This window comes from Nuphar pumila, chromosome 2, assembly GCF_984573655.1.
Source record: "Nuphar pumila chromosome 2, dmNupPumi1.hap1.1, whole genome shotgun sequence".
Lineage (NCBI taxonomy): Eukaryota > Viridiplantae > Streptophyta > Magnoliopsida > Nymphaeales > Nymphaeaceae > Nuphar > Nuphar pumila.
This window is the reverse complement of record NC_143250.1, coordinates 1,812,613-1,828,231: the sequence shown is the minus strand read 5'-3', so window position 1 is coordinate 1,828,231 and position 15,619 is coordinate 1,812,613. Positions and strand designations below refer to the sequence as shown.

Sequence of the window (15,619 nt, the reverse complement as noted above, 5' to 3'; positions counted from 1 at the left end):
AGAAAAAAAAAAAACAAAGAAGAAGAAGTAGATGAAGAATTGGAATAAGATGAAGAGGAGGAAGAAGTAGAAGAAGAAGAAGCTGAAGAAGAAGAAGAAGAGGAAGAAGAAATTAGAAGAAGAAACAGATCGGATGAAGAAAAATCGGAGGAAGAAGAAGAAGAAACTGAAGAAATTGGAAGAAGAAGAAGATCTGAAGATGAAAGAAGAAGAAGAAGCTGCAGAAGAAGAAGATTCGGATGAAGAAGAAGAAATGAAAAAGAAGAGGAGGAAGAAAACTCATCGTGAACCAGAAGAGGGATTAGGGAAAGAAGGGCGGCGACCTCCACCGTGCGCCATTCACCGGACTGAAGAGTCCTCTACTGCTGCCGGCTAGAATGTAGACAGAGAAAGAGAGAGAAGGGGAAGGTAAAGGAGAGGAGATGCCGGTGTTAGTGGAGGATGGTGAGAAAAGAGGGAAAGAGAGGGAAAGAAGGGAAAACCAGAGAAGTTTCAGGCGTATGGAAGAGGCGCCAGGTTTTTGCGATTTTGGGGGTTTTTAACAGCAAACAAACTGGTTCACCGGTTTGTTTATGTTTGTTTTTAAAGAGCTCAAACCGGTTGGAACCGATTTGTAAAAAAAAATTCAGTTTCAAAATTCCAAACCGGTTCCAGCCGGTTTGGTTATTATTATTTTTTTTTAAATTTTCTTTTAGGGATACAAACCAGTTCACGATGGTTTGTTTTTATTATTTTTTTTTTCATTTTTAAAAGTAAAGAAAACCGTATAAATCGGTTTATTATGAAAATTTTCAAAAACAACACTATTTATTTATAAAGAAACTTCAAAAACTAATCTAACTATATATTATTATTTTTTTTTCTTTTCTAAAAAAAAACACTTAAAATGAATATAATACTATTTTTCTCCATTTTTTTATTTTTTTCTTTTTAATTTTAATTGAAAACTAAAACTAAACTAATCTGAATATAACAAAAACTAAAATATGTATAAAAATGTAAAATAAAACTATTTTTCATGCATTTTCTATTTTTAAATCATTTTAACACATTTACTCGAAAACTATCATAAAATTGGGTTTTTTGAAACATTATTTTATAAAATCATGCATATTTTAATGTTAATTAACCCTGATTTATATGCATGATCAACTCCTGTATTGGGTGCTTGTTAGGGTGTTGCGCCGGGAAGAGAGGTGCGAAGTTCGTTCCTGAGTCTGAGGCTGATAGGTGGCTGTGGTGGTGGAATTACTGATGATTTGCATAAGGTAAGAAGCCTGATCATGATTTATTTACATGGGAATTTCTCTTAGGTTTTGGTTTCTTGTCTCTGTTTTTGTGATTTTTCATTGGTGTGCATGGATTTTTAGTATTGTCGCATCTTGATTTACTCATATGTTGATTAATTGCTAGATATTGACTGTTTTGTGCTTCTATGTCTCTTCGTCTTTCTTTCTTTTTCTTTTGCCCCTTTTCTGTGAGACATTTCTCATGTCTGGTCCAGAAATTGAGTGCTACATGATTTTTTATTGGCTTATTTGCATTTCTTTGTGGTGGTTGTCACTTTGTGGAGATTGTTTTATGCCTGGCTATCCCTGTCAAAATTTTTACCATCGCACGTTGATGTGTTATGAAGTGAATTGTAGATATGACAGGGCTTGGTGAGCTTTGAAGTTGTATGGTCCGTCAATATGGAATGAAAACTTTTAACTTGGATCAAAGATATTCTTTGATCAGTTTTTTAGAGTTTTATTGTTTTCCCCTGTTTAATGTGATGTTCCACAATCTAGCGTAAATTGTTACTTTTGTACACATTGGCCTGGTCCTCAATTATAGTACATCCTTTTACATGAATTGTGAACTGCATCTCCAATCATGTATGAAACGATCTTGTTTAACAGTAGTATTTTCACAGTGATTTTCCAAAAAAATATCCTAAAAATATGCTACTAATTTTCTGTATTACTAAGTTTGGACTTGTTTAATGTTATGTTGATGTTCAAACGGCATTCTTATGAAAGTATCCTCGCACAGCATCAAAATTTTGTGATATTTAAATTAGTCTTCATTGAATGGTTGACTGGTTGTTGTTTTGATAAAGTATTGCAAGAACCAAGGGCCCGATATAGTATGTTGGTTTGCTTGTGAATCTTATTCAATATTTAGTTTATAGCTTTGAGCTTTAGATAAGTTGTTGGTGCACGATTAAGTAAATTAGAGAACAAAAATGATAGAATCACATATAAGGTTTTTTTACTGCCTTAGAACATATATGAGCATGATAGAATCACATATAAAGTTTTATAAGATGCTAACCTAATGTTTTATGATGCTCTTATGTCTTGGGCATTTAGTTATGCTTCAAGCCACTCAAACATTAAAATGTCTCTGTTATGCAGCGTAGCTTAAAGGATTCAACTATGCACATTGATATCTATGATGAGATTGGTATTGGAGGTGGTGCTTCTGGGGTTGTTGGAGGACTTCTGCATCCCTACTCTCCTAAAGGTTTGATTTCCAAGTCTAATGTTGAGGTGCTATAATGGCCGCACACTTTTCATTTTATACTGTTTGGAGGTCTGTATTGATTTGCATTCTTCTTTTTCTTTGTAGTTCTGTATTGCAGCAAAACTTTTGTGGAAGGACCGGAGCTGAATGCTGGGAAGAAGCCCTGAAGCTTCTAAGGGTTGCAAAAACTGCAATGCAATCTAGGCCTTCAAATTGGTATAAAAATGATGATTTAACAATTGACTTCGATGGACCTATTGTATGGAGAAGGTTTTATACTGATCCTCTTGATTGAATGCCCATTTGTTTTTTGTTTTGAATCATCCTGACTATCAACTTATCATGCTTTTCTTCTGCTTTTAGTCTACATAAATGCCAAAATATCATATATAGCTCTAACCCATCAGATGTGATTGTCATCATTGACGTAGGCTGACAATATCATAATACACAGAGTCAGGTTTGGATACCGAGACATTTATCAAGGGCTACACTTATTCTTGTTGTTTTTGTTTTTGTGTGTGTGTGATTATCATCATTGATTTAGTAGTTAAGAGTTCCAATATATAGGGTAAAGTGATTTGCATACTAAAACATTTTTCAAGAGTTACTTTGTTATGGTTGTTATTGTTCTCGTATGTGTGTGCTGCTAACATGACTACTGCTAATGATAATTATAGTGCTGATGTTCTGCAGGGGAATCATAAGACCCGCGACCAAAATAAAAAGTCTTGATATAATGACTAAGGTAATCTTTTTTACAGTTGATTCTGCATAACCAAAACAAGACACTTTATTTTACTAAATCAAGCAATTCTAATGTTGAAAGAATTTGTTTTAAGTTGTCAGAATGCCCAGAACTACCTTAAGAGTTGCAAACTTGAAGTTATAACTAAAGATACTGTGAAGAAACTCATGTTTGATGTGATTATGCCTTTAAATGTTGCTTTCTATATGTCAGAAGCTGTAAATATTCATACCATGCACTATCTCCAGGTAAAGCATTTCTTTGAACCATGATTGCCATGCAAAAATTTCCATCCATTGGGATCGTCCCGTTTCTGTTTAGATTGATCATATTGGATGAATGATTTCATAGTTCTTATTTGTAGGCACTCTTTTTGGCATGCCAAAACCTATCAGGGAATTTCATGATTTCAGGAAATCCTTCAAAAGGGATAATTTTTCATAAAAAAGCCATTGACAATCTACAAGAACTTTCAGGTTATTCCTTTGCCTGATTACCAACCTTCTCTCTGTGTGCATGTAAATATTTTGTTAATACTTGTGTATCTTGTACCATTTTTGTTTATTTGAAAATGTATATGACTGTCGATAAAAGATAGTATGGTATGCCAAAACATTAAGCCTTGATTCTCTCGGTCAAGCATAGTAATGTTTGATTGATATACATTGTAAGCAAGTCATTACTGGAATATTAGCACAAGCTTATGGAACATCAGAAGAAAAGATATGTTGGAATATGATGTGCACGCACATGGATGCACACACACATAAAGAAAGAAAGAAAACTTTAGATATTCTCTTTCTTTTTTTCCCTTATAATTTTTTTCAAGTAGATTTGAGTGAATTGTCAAATCTCATCGTCTAAGATTGGATGAACTGTGTAGAACTTTGGAAAGTCATAAGGCTTTCAAGTTGACAAATATCATATACCTCTTATTGTCACTGAGAAATATTGAAAGATATAGCCCTTATAAAATATGGTCAAAGTTGTGCCCATTAGGGGACACGTGATGAGTTCTGGAGCCTAATTCAGAGTTTTTTTCCTTACAGGAGAGGGGTCTAGGGGTTCCCCCGACGCGGGTCCGGTTTTTTGGGCCTATGTTTGAGATCCGGTTTCTTATGGATCATACCTGATTTTTTACTAGCAGCTTAGTAAAAACTGCGTAAAAAACCTTATTTTTTTGTCAAATGAGGACTTTGACTCTTCAAGGCGTGTATGCCTCGGCTTGAGGTGTGTGCCTCAAGGTGTATGAGGCGCATGACTCGGGGCATTTTTTTTATTTTTTTTAAAATTTTTGTAATAGATTAGCGATGAATAATATCCATTGCTAATATTCAGCGATGAATTTTTGATGGTTTGCGACGGATTATATTTCGTTGCTAATTCTGTCGCTATTTTAACGACGAAATATAATTCATCGCAAATCCAAATCAGTGCTTATTTAGCAATGGACTCACGATGGACATGATTCATCGCTAAGTCATCCTAAATTAGCGACGAAAGTAACGACAGATAAGTTCTATCACTAATTAGCGACCAGGATTATGCGATGGACGATATTTGTCGCTAAACAATTTAGCGACGGATATCATCCATCGCTAATCCACAATTTTCTTGTAGTTATATATATATATATATATATATATATATATATATATATATATATATATATATATAGAGAGAGAGAGAGAGAGAGAGAGAGAGAGAGAGAGAGAGAGGGAGTGAGAGTAATGGGTCCGTGCTAAATGAGTTTTTCAAGTTTTTACTTGATTTTATAGGGATCAACTGTTGAAGTGTTTGATTCTGACACATGGGTGGGCTTTTATAACGTTCAAAAAAATCAATGGTCCAAAAACTTTGTAAATTTTTAACGCTCCAAATACCATTTTTTTATTGAAAACACATGATCCGGGTGTGGATTCCTCGTAAATCGACCATGCCCAACACATTTATGGGGTTGAAACTTCAAAAAAATATCGAAAAACCAAAAGGATCCATTTAACACATTTCATTTAGCACGGACCCATTTTGGTTAAATGAAGTATGCTATTGGGGTTTCGATGTTTTTCAAAATTCTAACCATAGAGATGTGATCTATATGCTTGTTTTTATAAATATCACTTCTTAGAGCATTTGATTCAAACGCATGGATAGGTTTTTATAAGGTTTCAAAAATCAACTGCCTATAATTTTCATAAATTTTTTAGGCTCCAAACACCATTTTGGAAGTTTTCATATATATATATATATATATATGCTAGAAGGTTTTATCATATATTCAATACGCCATAAAATTCATTTTAGAAATAGTGAAAAATCAACAACTCACAATTCTCCAAAATAAGGGTGGTCTAAAAATAATATAAACTATACTATTTGAGACAACTTTTAACACATCAAAAATTGTAAAGAGGACATGCTGATCATCGTACAAAGGGTTAAATTTTGCCTTTGGAGTTTAGATCTACTTAAATCAATGGTTTGACAATTTATTTCTTATGCTGAAAATCCTCCACGAATTTGTGGAGTAATATTAAAACAAAATGATGACGCCACAGTATACCGGGTAATGGCGCTATTTTGAATTGTGACTTGAGCAATTTGGGTTCCAATTAGGATCCCTAATTTTTCAATGTAAAAAAAAAATGATAAGGTTGCTTTTTTGTGGCTATAGATTCATGTTGACAGAGAGAGTAAGAGAGGTTTTCTTTGGTTTTTTAGGGTGGTAAACTTTTCTGTGTTGCTAAACTGGTTGAGAGAGATTGTGTTTTATCGTGGTAAAATTTCGTGTGTGATAAACTCCTAACAACCGTTCGTGGGAAGCGGATCAGGAACATGAGCGTTTTTGCTCATGCTGACATCGTGGCCATCTGATTTGCATTTTAAAAACCTCAAAAGTCAACAAAACCACGTGGCATTCATCCAAAATGCAAACAGTAGGACCACGCATAAAATCTGGTCAAGTTATAATGAGAGAGAGGGGGGGGGTTATGTTACCGTTGAAGTAATGGAGCGGGACGTCGATAACTTTTCCGACGACCAGCTTCCTCAAGTTGTTGAGCTTGACCAACTCGGCCGTCTTGAGGTCGTTGTCCTGAGCCATGCTCTCCAGGGTGTCTCCATTAATGCATGACCTGCTTACCGTCGACGCGGTCGCAGTTGCAGTTGCAGGGCAGCGGTATCTGCAGTATCCTGCCTCTGTCCACTTTATTGATGTCCCTTATGCCGTTTACGGCCGCGATGGACTGGTCGTCGACGAGGCTCGAGAACACGGTGTTTGCGATATAGTTCAAACGTTCTCCGGCCTTGACGACGTACACGGGCTTCCCGTCGGACGTGCCAGTGCCGTTTTGGCAGCGGCAAGGGATGGGGACTCGAACTGTGTCAAGGGCTTTGACGGTGTGGCTGGAGGGCGTGTCTGAGGGTAGGAAGTTGTAGCCGAGGAGGTCGGTGTGGGACTGGAGGCCGAAGAGGGAGGCGATGGAGCTCCGAGGGTGGTCGTCTTGGCGCCCTTGTACCCCAACAGTTTACCAAAATCTGACGTCAAAGTCAGTTTAGCGCCTAACAGTTTACCAACATGAAATCTGAGTAAACGTTAAAGCACAAACAAAACTCAGATTGAATTTGAATTTTCTGATTCGTATTAAATCAATCACAAGCGATAAAAAAATGCAAATAATCACGCCATCGTCGAGACTGATTTACAATCAGTTTGATGAGAGAGGGTGGTGTATGTTCTCCCCCGATGATGCACTGAATCCCACATCTGGTGTTCGGGGGTCCGAATGAGCACCATATATGTAAGTACCTGGGGGCTCATATTCTCGTGTATGTCAGCATCACTTAGCATCGGAGTATGGTGCTGTTGCAAAGACTTAAGCATCCTTTCTTGCTATGAAACGGCGGTTTGAGAAAATAACAAAAATATCCTTTATTAAAAAAAAAATGGTTAAAAAAAAGACAAAAATATCCTTCATTACAAAAAGTCAAGGATGATGTTGACTCTTCAAAGTCTAAACAACGAAACGAACCTGAAAAGCTCTCTCTTTCTTTTCTGTTTAAACTTTTCATCGTCATCTTCTTATTTTTTTTCTCCGTAAAACATTGTAAAACCCTTTCTCTCTCTCTAGAGAAGAAATTAAGGGAGGCAAAGAGTCGACGATCCGACGGTGATCGTCATCCTCTTTCTCCTAGCAGTGGTCAAAATATTGTGTTCGTCCAACGGGCAACCGACTGCGATGGCTCCTCCTCCGCCTTTGAGGGACACCTATAACAGAATCTTCCTCCAGTACACCTACAACGGAATACAACCTTCGACTTTCCCATCATGAACCTCAAGACTGTCATCGAGATGGCTGGCGACTGCAGCCTGATTACGGTGAAGATCGTGCTCAAGGGAGCGGTGTTCAGCATTGCGATTTACGAAAATCGCGTCGTGCCAAAAAAATGGTAAATCACAAAATCGAGTAGCGATTTATGAAAATCACATAGAGAAAAAAATAGCAAATCACTATATCGAGTAGCGATTCACGAAAATCACGTATAAAAAAAATGGCAAATCGCTAAATCGAGTAACGATTTATGAAAATCGCGAAGCGAAAAAAATAGCAAATCGCATAGCGAAAAAAAAAGCAAAAAAAATATAGAAAAGGGTGTTACAAAAACCTCGAGCAAGAAACAACCGAAAGAAACATATGAGCACCACGATCAAACAAAGCACTTTATTGCTCTTTTTCGATAGTTACAAGAGAGAAAGAAAAGAAAAAAATTATACAAGGTTCCAATTTTTTTTTTGGGAGGCACTGCCCCCTCCAGGGGCGGCCCCCCGGACCCCTGCCCGCTGTTCGTGCAGCGAGACTCATGTCGGGGGGAGCCCCCAACCCCCCTCCTATAAAAGCAAAAACTCTGAATCAGGCTCCACAACTCATCAAGTTAAATCATGCTACAGTCAGTGTGCAGGTCAGTTGGTGCTTGATGAAGCAGTGTCGGATCGTCTGCTAGAGGTGCACAAAAGCAAAAAGAGAAGAGAGAGAGAGAGGGTTGATGTTCGTGGCCTTTTCTAGAGAGGATTCCTTTCTCAGTTAATCCTGCAGTGCAAAGACTGGGTCTTAAATAACCATTTTCGGGGTACTTAAGTCTTTGCAACCACCCCTTTCTTAGAATCATCATTTTTTTTTGCTCCAATAGAGGAAAAAGTACTTAAGTATTTGCAACCGCATCGGACTCCAACGCTAAGTGATGCTGACAAACATGGGGATACGAGCAGCACATGCTTACATAGGTAACGCTCAATGAGACCCCGAACACATGTAGCTAACGGGCTGGGGGGTGCATATAACCTGATCAATGACAGATATCCACGAGAGGATTTAGCACATAAAACGCAGTGCCTGCCCAAAACAAAAGAGGGTCGTCTCCTCTTCTCTTTTTTTTATTATTAATTTTGGGTGGGTTAATCGGTTACAGCTTAGACCATCACCCATCTCAAGAAAGCATGAGATGGGCAGTGGTAAGCAACGACGCTACAGGCCAGCCTGCAACGTCCTTGCAAAAAATGTGCCCTCCTATTTATAAATAAAGGAGACTCCCTGGGGACGAAGCAGGTTATATGTTCCCCCCCCCCCCCCCCCCCCCGATGATTCACTGAATCCCACGTCCGTGTTCGGGGGATCGAATAAGCGCCACGTATTCATGCACATGGGGCTCGTATTCCCGTGTATGTTGACATAACTTTGCATCGGACTCTGGTGTTGTTGCAAAGACTTAAGTACCCTTTATTGCTATTCTTCTCATAAAGTGATGGTTTGAAAAAATGACAAAAATGCCCTTCATTTAAAAAATAAAAAACAAATAGTTCAAAAAAAGGACAAACATGTCCTCCATCCAGAAAGTCGAGGATGATGTTGACTCTTCAAAGTCTTCTTCTTTTTCTGTTCAAAAAAAGGACATTCGATCTCCCCAAAGATGGGCTTACAGGAGGAGGGTTTGGGGGCTCATCCCAGCGTGGGTAGCATCATTCAACTCTCACTCTCTCTCTCTCTCTCTCCCTTCTATTTCTGCTTCTGTGCACATCCATTAGAAGATCATACATTGCTCCATCAAGCACCGACTGACCTGCACATTTACTGTTGTGGAGCCTAATTCAAAGTTTTTACCCTTACAGGAGGAGGGTCTGGGGGCTCCTCCCAGCGTGGGTAGCATCATTCAACTTGAAGAGTTGTGGAGTCTGATTTAGAGTTTTTACCCTTACAGAAAGGGGGGTCTGAGAGCTCCTCCCAGTGTGGGTAGCATCATTCAACTTGAAGAGTTATGGAGTCTGATTCAGAGCTTTTACCATTACAGAAGGGGGGTCTGAGGGCTCCTCCCAGCATGTTCATGGCCTTTTGCCCTTACAGAAGGGGAGATTTACATTTTGTAGAACACCCGTCACTAGAACGAGATGAACACCCGTCACCGGAATGACGGCTCCGCTGAGACCTCCTCGCTAGGGAGATGAAGACGACGTGGTGGAGCTTCTGCTGGTCATCCTCAGCGCGACTGCACCGACTGGGTTGCTGTCGAGGAGGAGGGCGAGAACGGTGACTCTTAGCTTGGGCAATCTTTCTTTTGATGATTGTGGTTGTAATGTATCATTGAAGTTAAAATGGGGAATGAAATGACAATAGAAATTGCTGAAAATTTATAGAAATAAACTAGACTCAATAACTTTTTACGGATTTGGAATATGACCTCCGGTTCGGGAGATATGGCTCTGACAAGTTGGTCCTAATTTGACACTACAAATCGCTATAGCGATTTGTGAATCGCTATAGCGATTTGCGGAAGACACTACAAAGCGGAAGACACTACAAATCGCTATAGCGATTTGTGAATCGCTATAGCGATTTGCGGAAGACACTATAAAGCGGAAGACACTACAAATCACTATAGCGATTTGTGAATTGCTATAGCGATTTGCGGAAGACACTACAAATCGCTATAGCGATTTGCGGAAGACACTACAAATCGCTATAGCGATTTACGGAAGACACTACAAATCGCTATAGCGTTTTGCGATTTACGGAAGACACTACAAATACTACAAATTGCTGTAGGAAAGCCCGATAATACTACAAATCATTGTTGGAAGGCCCAAAAAAAATTGGTCCGGAGGGCGCTGCCCTTCGAGCCCCCCGCCATGGGCGGGCCCCCCTGGTCAGCGGGATCCGCGCCGGGGGGGAGCCCCCGGACCTCCCTCCTGTAAGGGCAAAAACTCTAAATCAGGCACATAAGTAGAGAGAGAAGGGAGAGAGAGTGAGAGGGTTGGTGTTCATGGCCTTCTCCAGGAGGAACCCTTTACCTCCCTTGATTTCTTCTCTACAGAGAGAGAGGGTTTTACAGTGTTTTACGAAGAAGGAAGAAGAAGAAGATGACGATGGAGCAATGTAGGATCGTCTGTTGGATGTGCACAGAAATAGAGAGAGAAGAGAGAGAGAGTGAGAGGGTTGATGTTCATGGCCTTCTCCAGGAAGAACTCTTTGTTTCCCTTGATTTCTTCTCTAGAGAGAGAAAGGGTTTTACAGTGTTTTACGGAGAAAGAAGAAGAAGACATGTTTGTCCTTTTTTTGAACAGAAAAAGAAGAAGACTTTGAAGAGTCAACATCATCCTCGACTTTCTGGATGGAGGACATGTTTGTCCTTTTTTTGAACTATTTGTTTTTTCTTTTTTAAATGAAGGGCATTTTTGTCATTTTTTCAAACCATCACTTTATGAGAAGAATAGCAATAAAGGGTACTTAAGTCTTTGCAACAACACCAGAGTCCGATGCAAAGTTATGTCAACATACACGGGAATACGAGCCCCATGTGCATGAATACGTGGCGCTCATTCGATCCCCCGAACACGGACGTGGGATTCAGTGAATCATCGGGGGCGAACATACACAACCCTCTCCCCTGGGGACATCGTTCTCTACGCATGTACGGGTGTCAACTGGTTGGGTTTGGTTCGGACTCAGGTGGAATCAGACCCAGACCCAGACCTGATTTAAGATAATGGTATCGGGACCGGACCTGAGTCCAATCAGACCCACTGTAAACAAAACTCACTTTTGCCAGCGAAACTCACAATTTAAGCATCGCTCAACTTTCACCTGCGAAACTGAATTTTGCTTATACATCAAAATAGCTAAACTAAGACGTGAAACCTTCTTGCCACAAAACAAATGAATCTCAGCCGTGATTTTTAGTGCGCCACTAAAAAGTTGAGTGCATTTTTAGAAAAGATCTTTAGTGGCACACTAAAGGCGCAAGGCCCCAAACCTTTATATAGTGGGATCTTTACTAGTGTTTTTAGTGTCCAAGGAAAGGGTTTTCGACACTTTTTTTTGTGCGCTGACCGTCCATCAATGAGCGTGATAGACGGTCAGCATACTTTATCTCTGATTTATTATCAAATGGGTTTAGCACTCACCCATTTCACTATATATATATATATATATATATATATATATATATATATATATATATGTGTGTGTGTGTGTGTGCGCTCTCTCTCTCTCATGTGCATGTGCGCACGCACACATTTGTGCCAATCTAATTCGGATTTTTGGTTTCACCTCAGATCACAACTGAGATTCATTAGTTCCCTGTTTAGAAGGTTTCACAACTTAGTTTTGGTATTTCGATGTATAGACAAATCTCAGTTTCACTGGAAAAAGTTAAGTTTCATTGAAACTGTGAGTTTTTCTAGATGGGTGTTTTAGCTAAAGGGTAAAATCGTTAGAAATGTCGTCAAATTCAGCAAAAATCAGGTGAGTGAAGTATGCGATGAATATTGTGATATCTTCTAGCTATTCTGGGAAATACCATTATTCTTAGTAGTAGGATAATTTTTTGAACTGGTTTTTATGATATACATTGCACTTGAGGATATATCTTATGTTCATACGAGCTTATATGAGTTGAACCGAGCTGAGCACCCTTTGTTCGTGCTCAACTCATTTTTTTGCTAACAACCTGCTCGTGACTTGGCTCGTCAGCTATATGAACCGATCATAAACGAGTTCATGGCAAGACTAATCAAGCCAAACCATGTGTTTTTGGCATGTTTCCCAACCATACTCTCACTTAGAGAGACTTAGGAATTTAACATCGGACATAGAAGCAGATCCAGTGTTTTGCCCAACTAGGGGAAGCCCCCTTATTAAAGATGGGGGTCCTAGTGTATTGCCTCCCTCTTAAAAGGGCCAAACACTTTATAAATGTCCGGCCAAAACACACAATAACACTCCATCGGACATAAGTTTTATTAGAACCCATGTGCATAAATCAGTTTGTGTAATTGTTTTGTGAGTGTGTGTGTTGATCCCTGAGCAGTTATCTAGACCTATCCTTCTCGGTCATACCCAAAATGGGTTTTATTATGGGTTCCATACAAGTTATATTGCTTTTAAGGTATTATTTTTTGTAGAGAAAGCACCTCCACTTCTTTCCAAGGTACCTTGGATGCTGTCCATCATAAAAAAGGATAGCACCCAGAAACCATCCAAGCTTCTTGTGTTTGACAAATTTCTGCCGTCCATTTTTTCAAGCATTGATGCGGTCCATCTAGGGAGTGAACAAAATCCAATTTTTTTTTTGGGGACCCATGTAGATGGTACCATCTTTTTTTTGACAGCTTTTAGTTACTGTTCATATTTATGATGGAAGGCATCTAAGAGATCTTCAACAGTTTTTTGTCCAAGGTCAGATGTACATGATCTGCTCTCCTTATTGGGCCGAATTCGCCAAGAGCAGAACAGGTCCAAGGGGCCTTGGACAGAAGGCCTCTTGGATGTCGTCCATCAAAAAAACGAAGGATACCAAAAAATATATACTAAAATGTTGATGTTTTGGATAAATTTCAACCATCCACTTTTTTGCAATTGATGCCATTCATCTAGAAAATGGATGGCATCAAAAATTTGTGTGGGGCCCATCTAGGTGGAGACCATCCTGTTTGATGGGTTTTGGGTGGCAATCATCTTCTAGAGGGAGGCCATCCAAGCTGCCTTGGACAGTTTTCTGTCCAAGGTCCCTTGTCCTTGAACGGCTCTCGAATTGACCACAGAGAAATCCGATTCACAACATGGGTCTACGCTTATCTATAGGCAAGGAAGGTAAAATGTGGGCCCCACCCATAGACCTAAAGACGAAAGATTTTGCGTCGCAACACAAATCAAGCTTTGACACATCCATTACAAAACAAGAACACCCCCAACACAACCTTATCAGACTTTTACAATAATTGGCCTGGCTATACCAATCACCATTCTCCACCCACGTAAAATGACAAAAAAGTTGTGATTTGTTGACCACAACGACCGTCGATCGGTTCATTACAAACTGGACTGACTCAAGCCAATGACTAGATGACAACCTAATTAGAAGACAAGACTAGACACGACACGACACACTGACAAAAAGTCTAACAAAACCGAAAAATACCGTACTATTATTCTTTCTATAAATAATATTTGAATATTTTTCTTTAAAAAAAACAAAAAAATACCCACTAATAATCGATGGTCTTGCCCAACAAAACAAAAAGTGTAGTAGCTTTGATTCTGAATCAAATTGTCAAGCTATGCTCAGGGAGCTGCAGGGAACAACGGAACAGACCCAAGGGTAGTTGGAAGCTCAGCCTCGGTGAAGAGCTCAGTTGTTGGCTTGGTGGAAGCTCAGTGGTTTCTAATGTATTCATTGATATAATTAGAACAACTATGTGGGATATGAGCGAGATTTCTGCTGCTGCATCGAACGTGGACGCGAAACACCACTGTGCTCGTTTGACACCAGCCCTTGATCCAGTTTTGGAATTTCCACGGCATAAAAATGGACCTTTTGTACCATCAGAAGATGGTCGCTTTATTTCTTTTATTTAAGTACAAGCAGAGCTGAGATTACAATAGTATCCTTTCATGAAGCTTAGATTACATATATATATATAGGCTAATATCATCTTGATCATCTAGCCTTCGTAATTTTTGGCCTTTTTGCCGTTTTATTGTTCAAACACTACATCTCAACGATGACTAAATTTTCAGGAATGAGACCCTCCTTGCTTTGTCAAAGACGTCGCACTCGTTGACAAGTTTCCGAAGAAAGGGTAGATCTCATACCTTATAACACAGCTCCCAGACAGAACTCTAGCACCTTGTCTGTCTGAGCAGCACTGGGAGATGGCACGTATGGAAGTCCTCAAGCAATAATTGCAGAAATTCAATGGCAAGTCTCTTGTACACTCCACCAGGCCATATATCATAATCGTATCCGTATACGGGACCTCGGTGGTGGCGTACGTGAGGCTAGACTTGTTGGTTGTAGCCGATACAGTAAGATTGTTGAATATGGATTGCATAATTGGTTTGAACCGTATGGGGTTAAGGATGCTCACGGTGTTCACCAGAGCCAGTTTGGACTCGTCCACGATTCCGAAGAAATTGAAGCTGTTGTAGCGCAAGAGGCAGTTGTCGAACCATATGACAGCCATTCTCTTGTTGGGGCACACTTGAACGATCTGTGAGGCAGCAGAGGTTGCACAGACCTTGCAATCATCGCTAGAGATATCTCTGTGGCACTGCACCAGGCCGTGGACTTGGTTCGGGATCCGGCCTATTGTGGTGTTGTAGAAACCGGTGAGGGAGGCTTTGGCTGTTAGAGATGCTAAGAGGAGGTTCAGGTTACGCTCGAAGCGGCTGTTGGTTTTGTAGGTCAGAGCAGATTCGGGGCAGCTGTAATAGGGACTCTGGCCATTGCTAAAATGGAACAGAGGGAGGAGAAGGATAAGGACTTTGAGGTTTGCAATCACACCCATCGTTCTAAAATGATGATGACTTCTGAGTTTCTAAGGTTGGATCAAGGCAAGAAGTGAGGTGGTGGTAAAGAGAATGCAAAGTTGGTTTATTTATTGGACCCCCACACCAGCCAGGAAGCAGATCAGGTCATGCTGAACATGAGCGTTTTTGCTCATGCTGACATCGTGGCCATCCGATTTGCATTTTAAAAAACTCAAAAGTCAACAAAACCACGTGGCATTCATCCAAAATGCAAACAGACGGCCACAATGTCCGCATGAGCAAAAACGCTCATGTTCAGCATGACCTGATCTGCTTTCCACTAGCCAGTGTTTGGCTGATTCTGTGTTTGAACGTTGAAATATCTTCTTTGACGACGTTTGCGTTTACCTGACGAATCCATGGTAATAGAAATACTTTTTTACCCACGAGTCGGCTGACAAGTTCAGCTTAGTTGCTTCTGATTGAAATGTAGCGAAAGCCTTTTTTTTTTTCTCAAAGCTAGTCCCAGCCTTTTTTGTTGTTATCATTATAGCCACAGCTTCTT

The 15,619-nt window shown here is 39.8% G+C and overlaps 2 protein-coding genes and 1 pseudogene across 2 annotated transcripts in view; all 3 read right to left on the bottom strand.

Moving 5' to 3' along the window:
• LOC149844420 (cysteine-rich receptor-like protein kinase 10) overlaps positions 1-6,359 on the bottom strand; it is a 58,151-nt gene extending 51,792 nt beyond the window's left edge. The window contains exon 1 of the mRNA XM_089997154.1: positions 6,254-6,359. Coding sequence (XP_089853280.1) covers positions 6,254-6,359 — 106 coding nt within the window. The remainder of the gene's footprint in view (positions 1-6,253) is intronic.
• A 19-nt stretch (positions 6,360-6,378) lies between these two features.
• Positions 6,379-7,669, bottom strand: LOC149844419 (chitin elicitor-binding protein-like). The gene is made up of 2 exons (XM_089997153.1): positions 7,555-7,669; positions 6,379-6,767 (listed from the first exon to the last, which is right to left on the bottom strand). The coding sequence occupies exons 1-2, from the start codon at positions 7,667-7,669 to the stop codon at positions 6,379-6,381; spliced, it is 504 nt and encodes a 167-aa protein (XP_089853279.1).
• Positions 7,670-14,249: 6,580 nt separating this feature from the next.
• LOC149844418 (cysteine-rich repeat secretory protein 38 pseudogene) lies at positions 14,250-15,152 on the bottom strand (annotated as a pseudogene).
• Between the last annotated feature and the right edge of the window lie 467 nt (positions 15,153-15,619).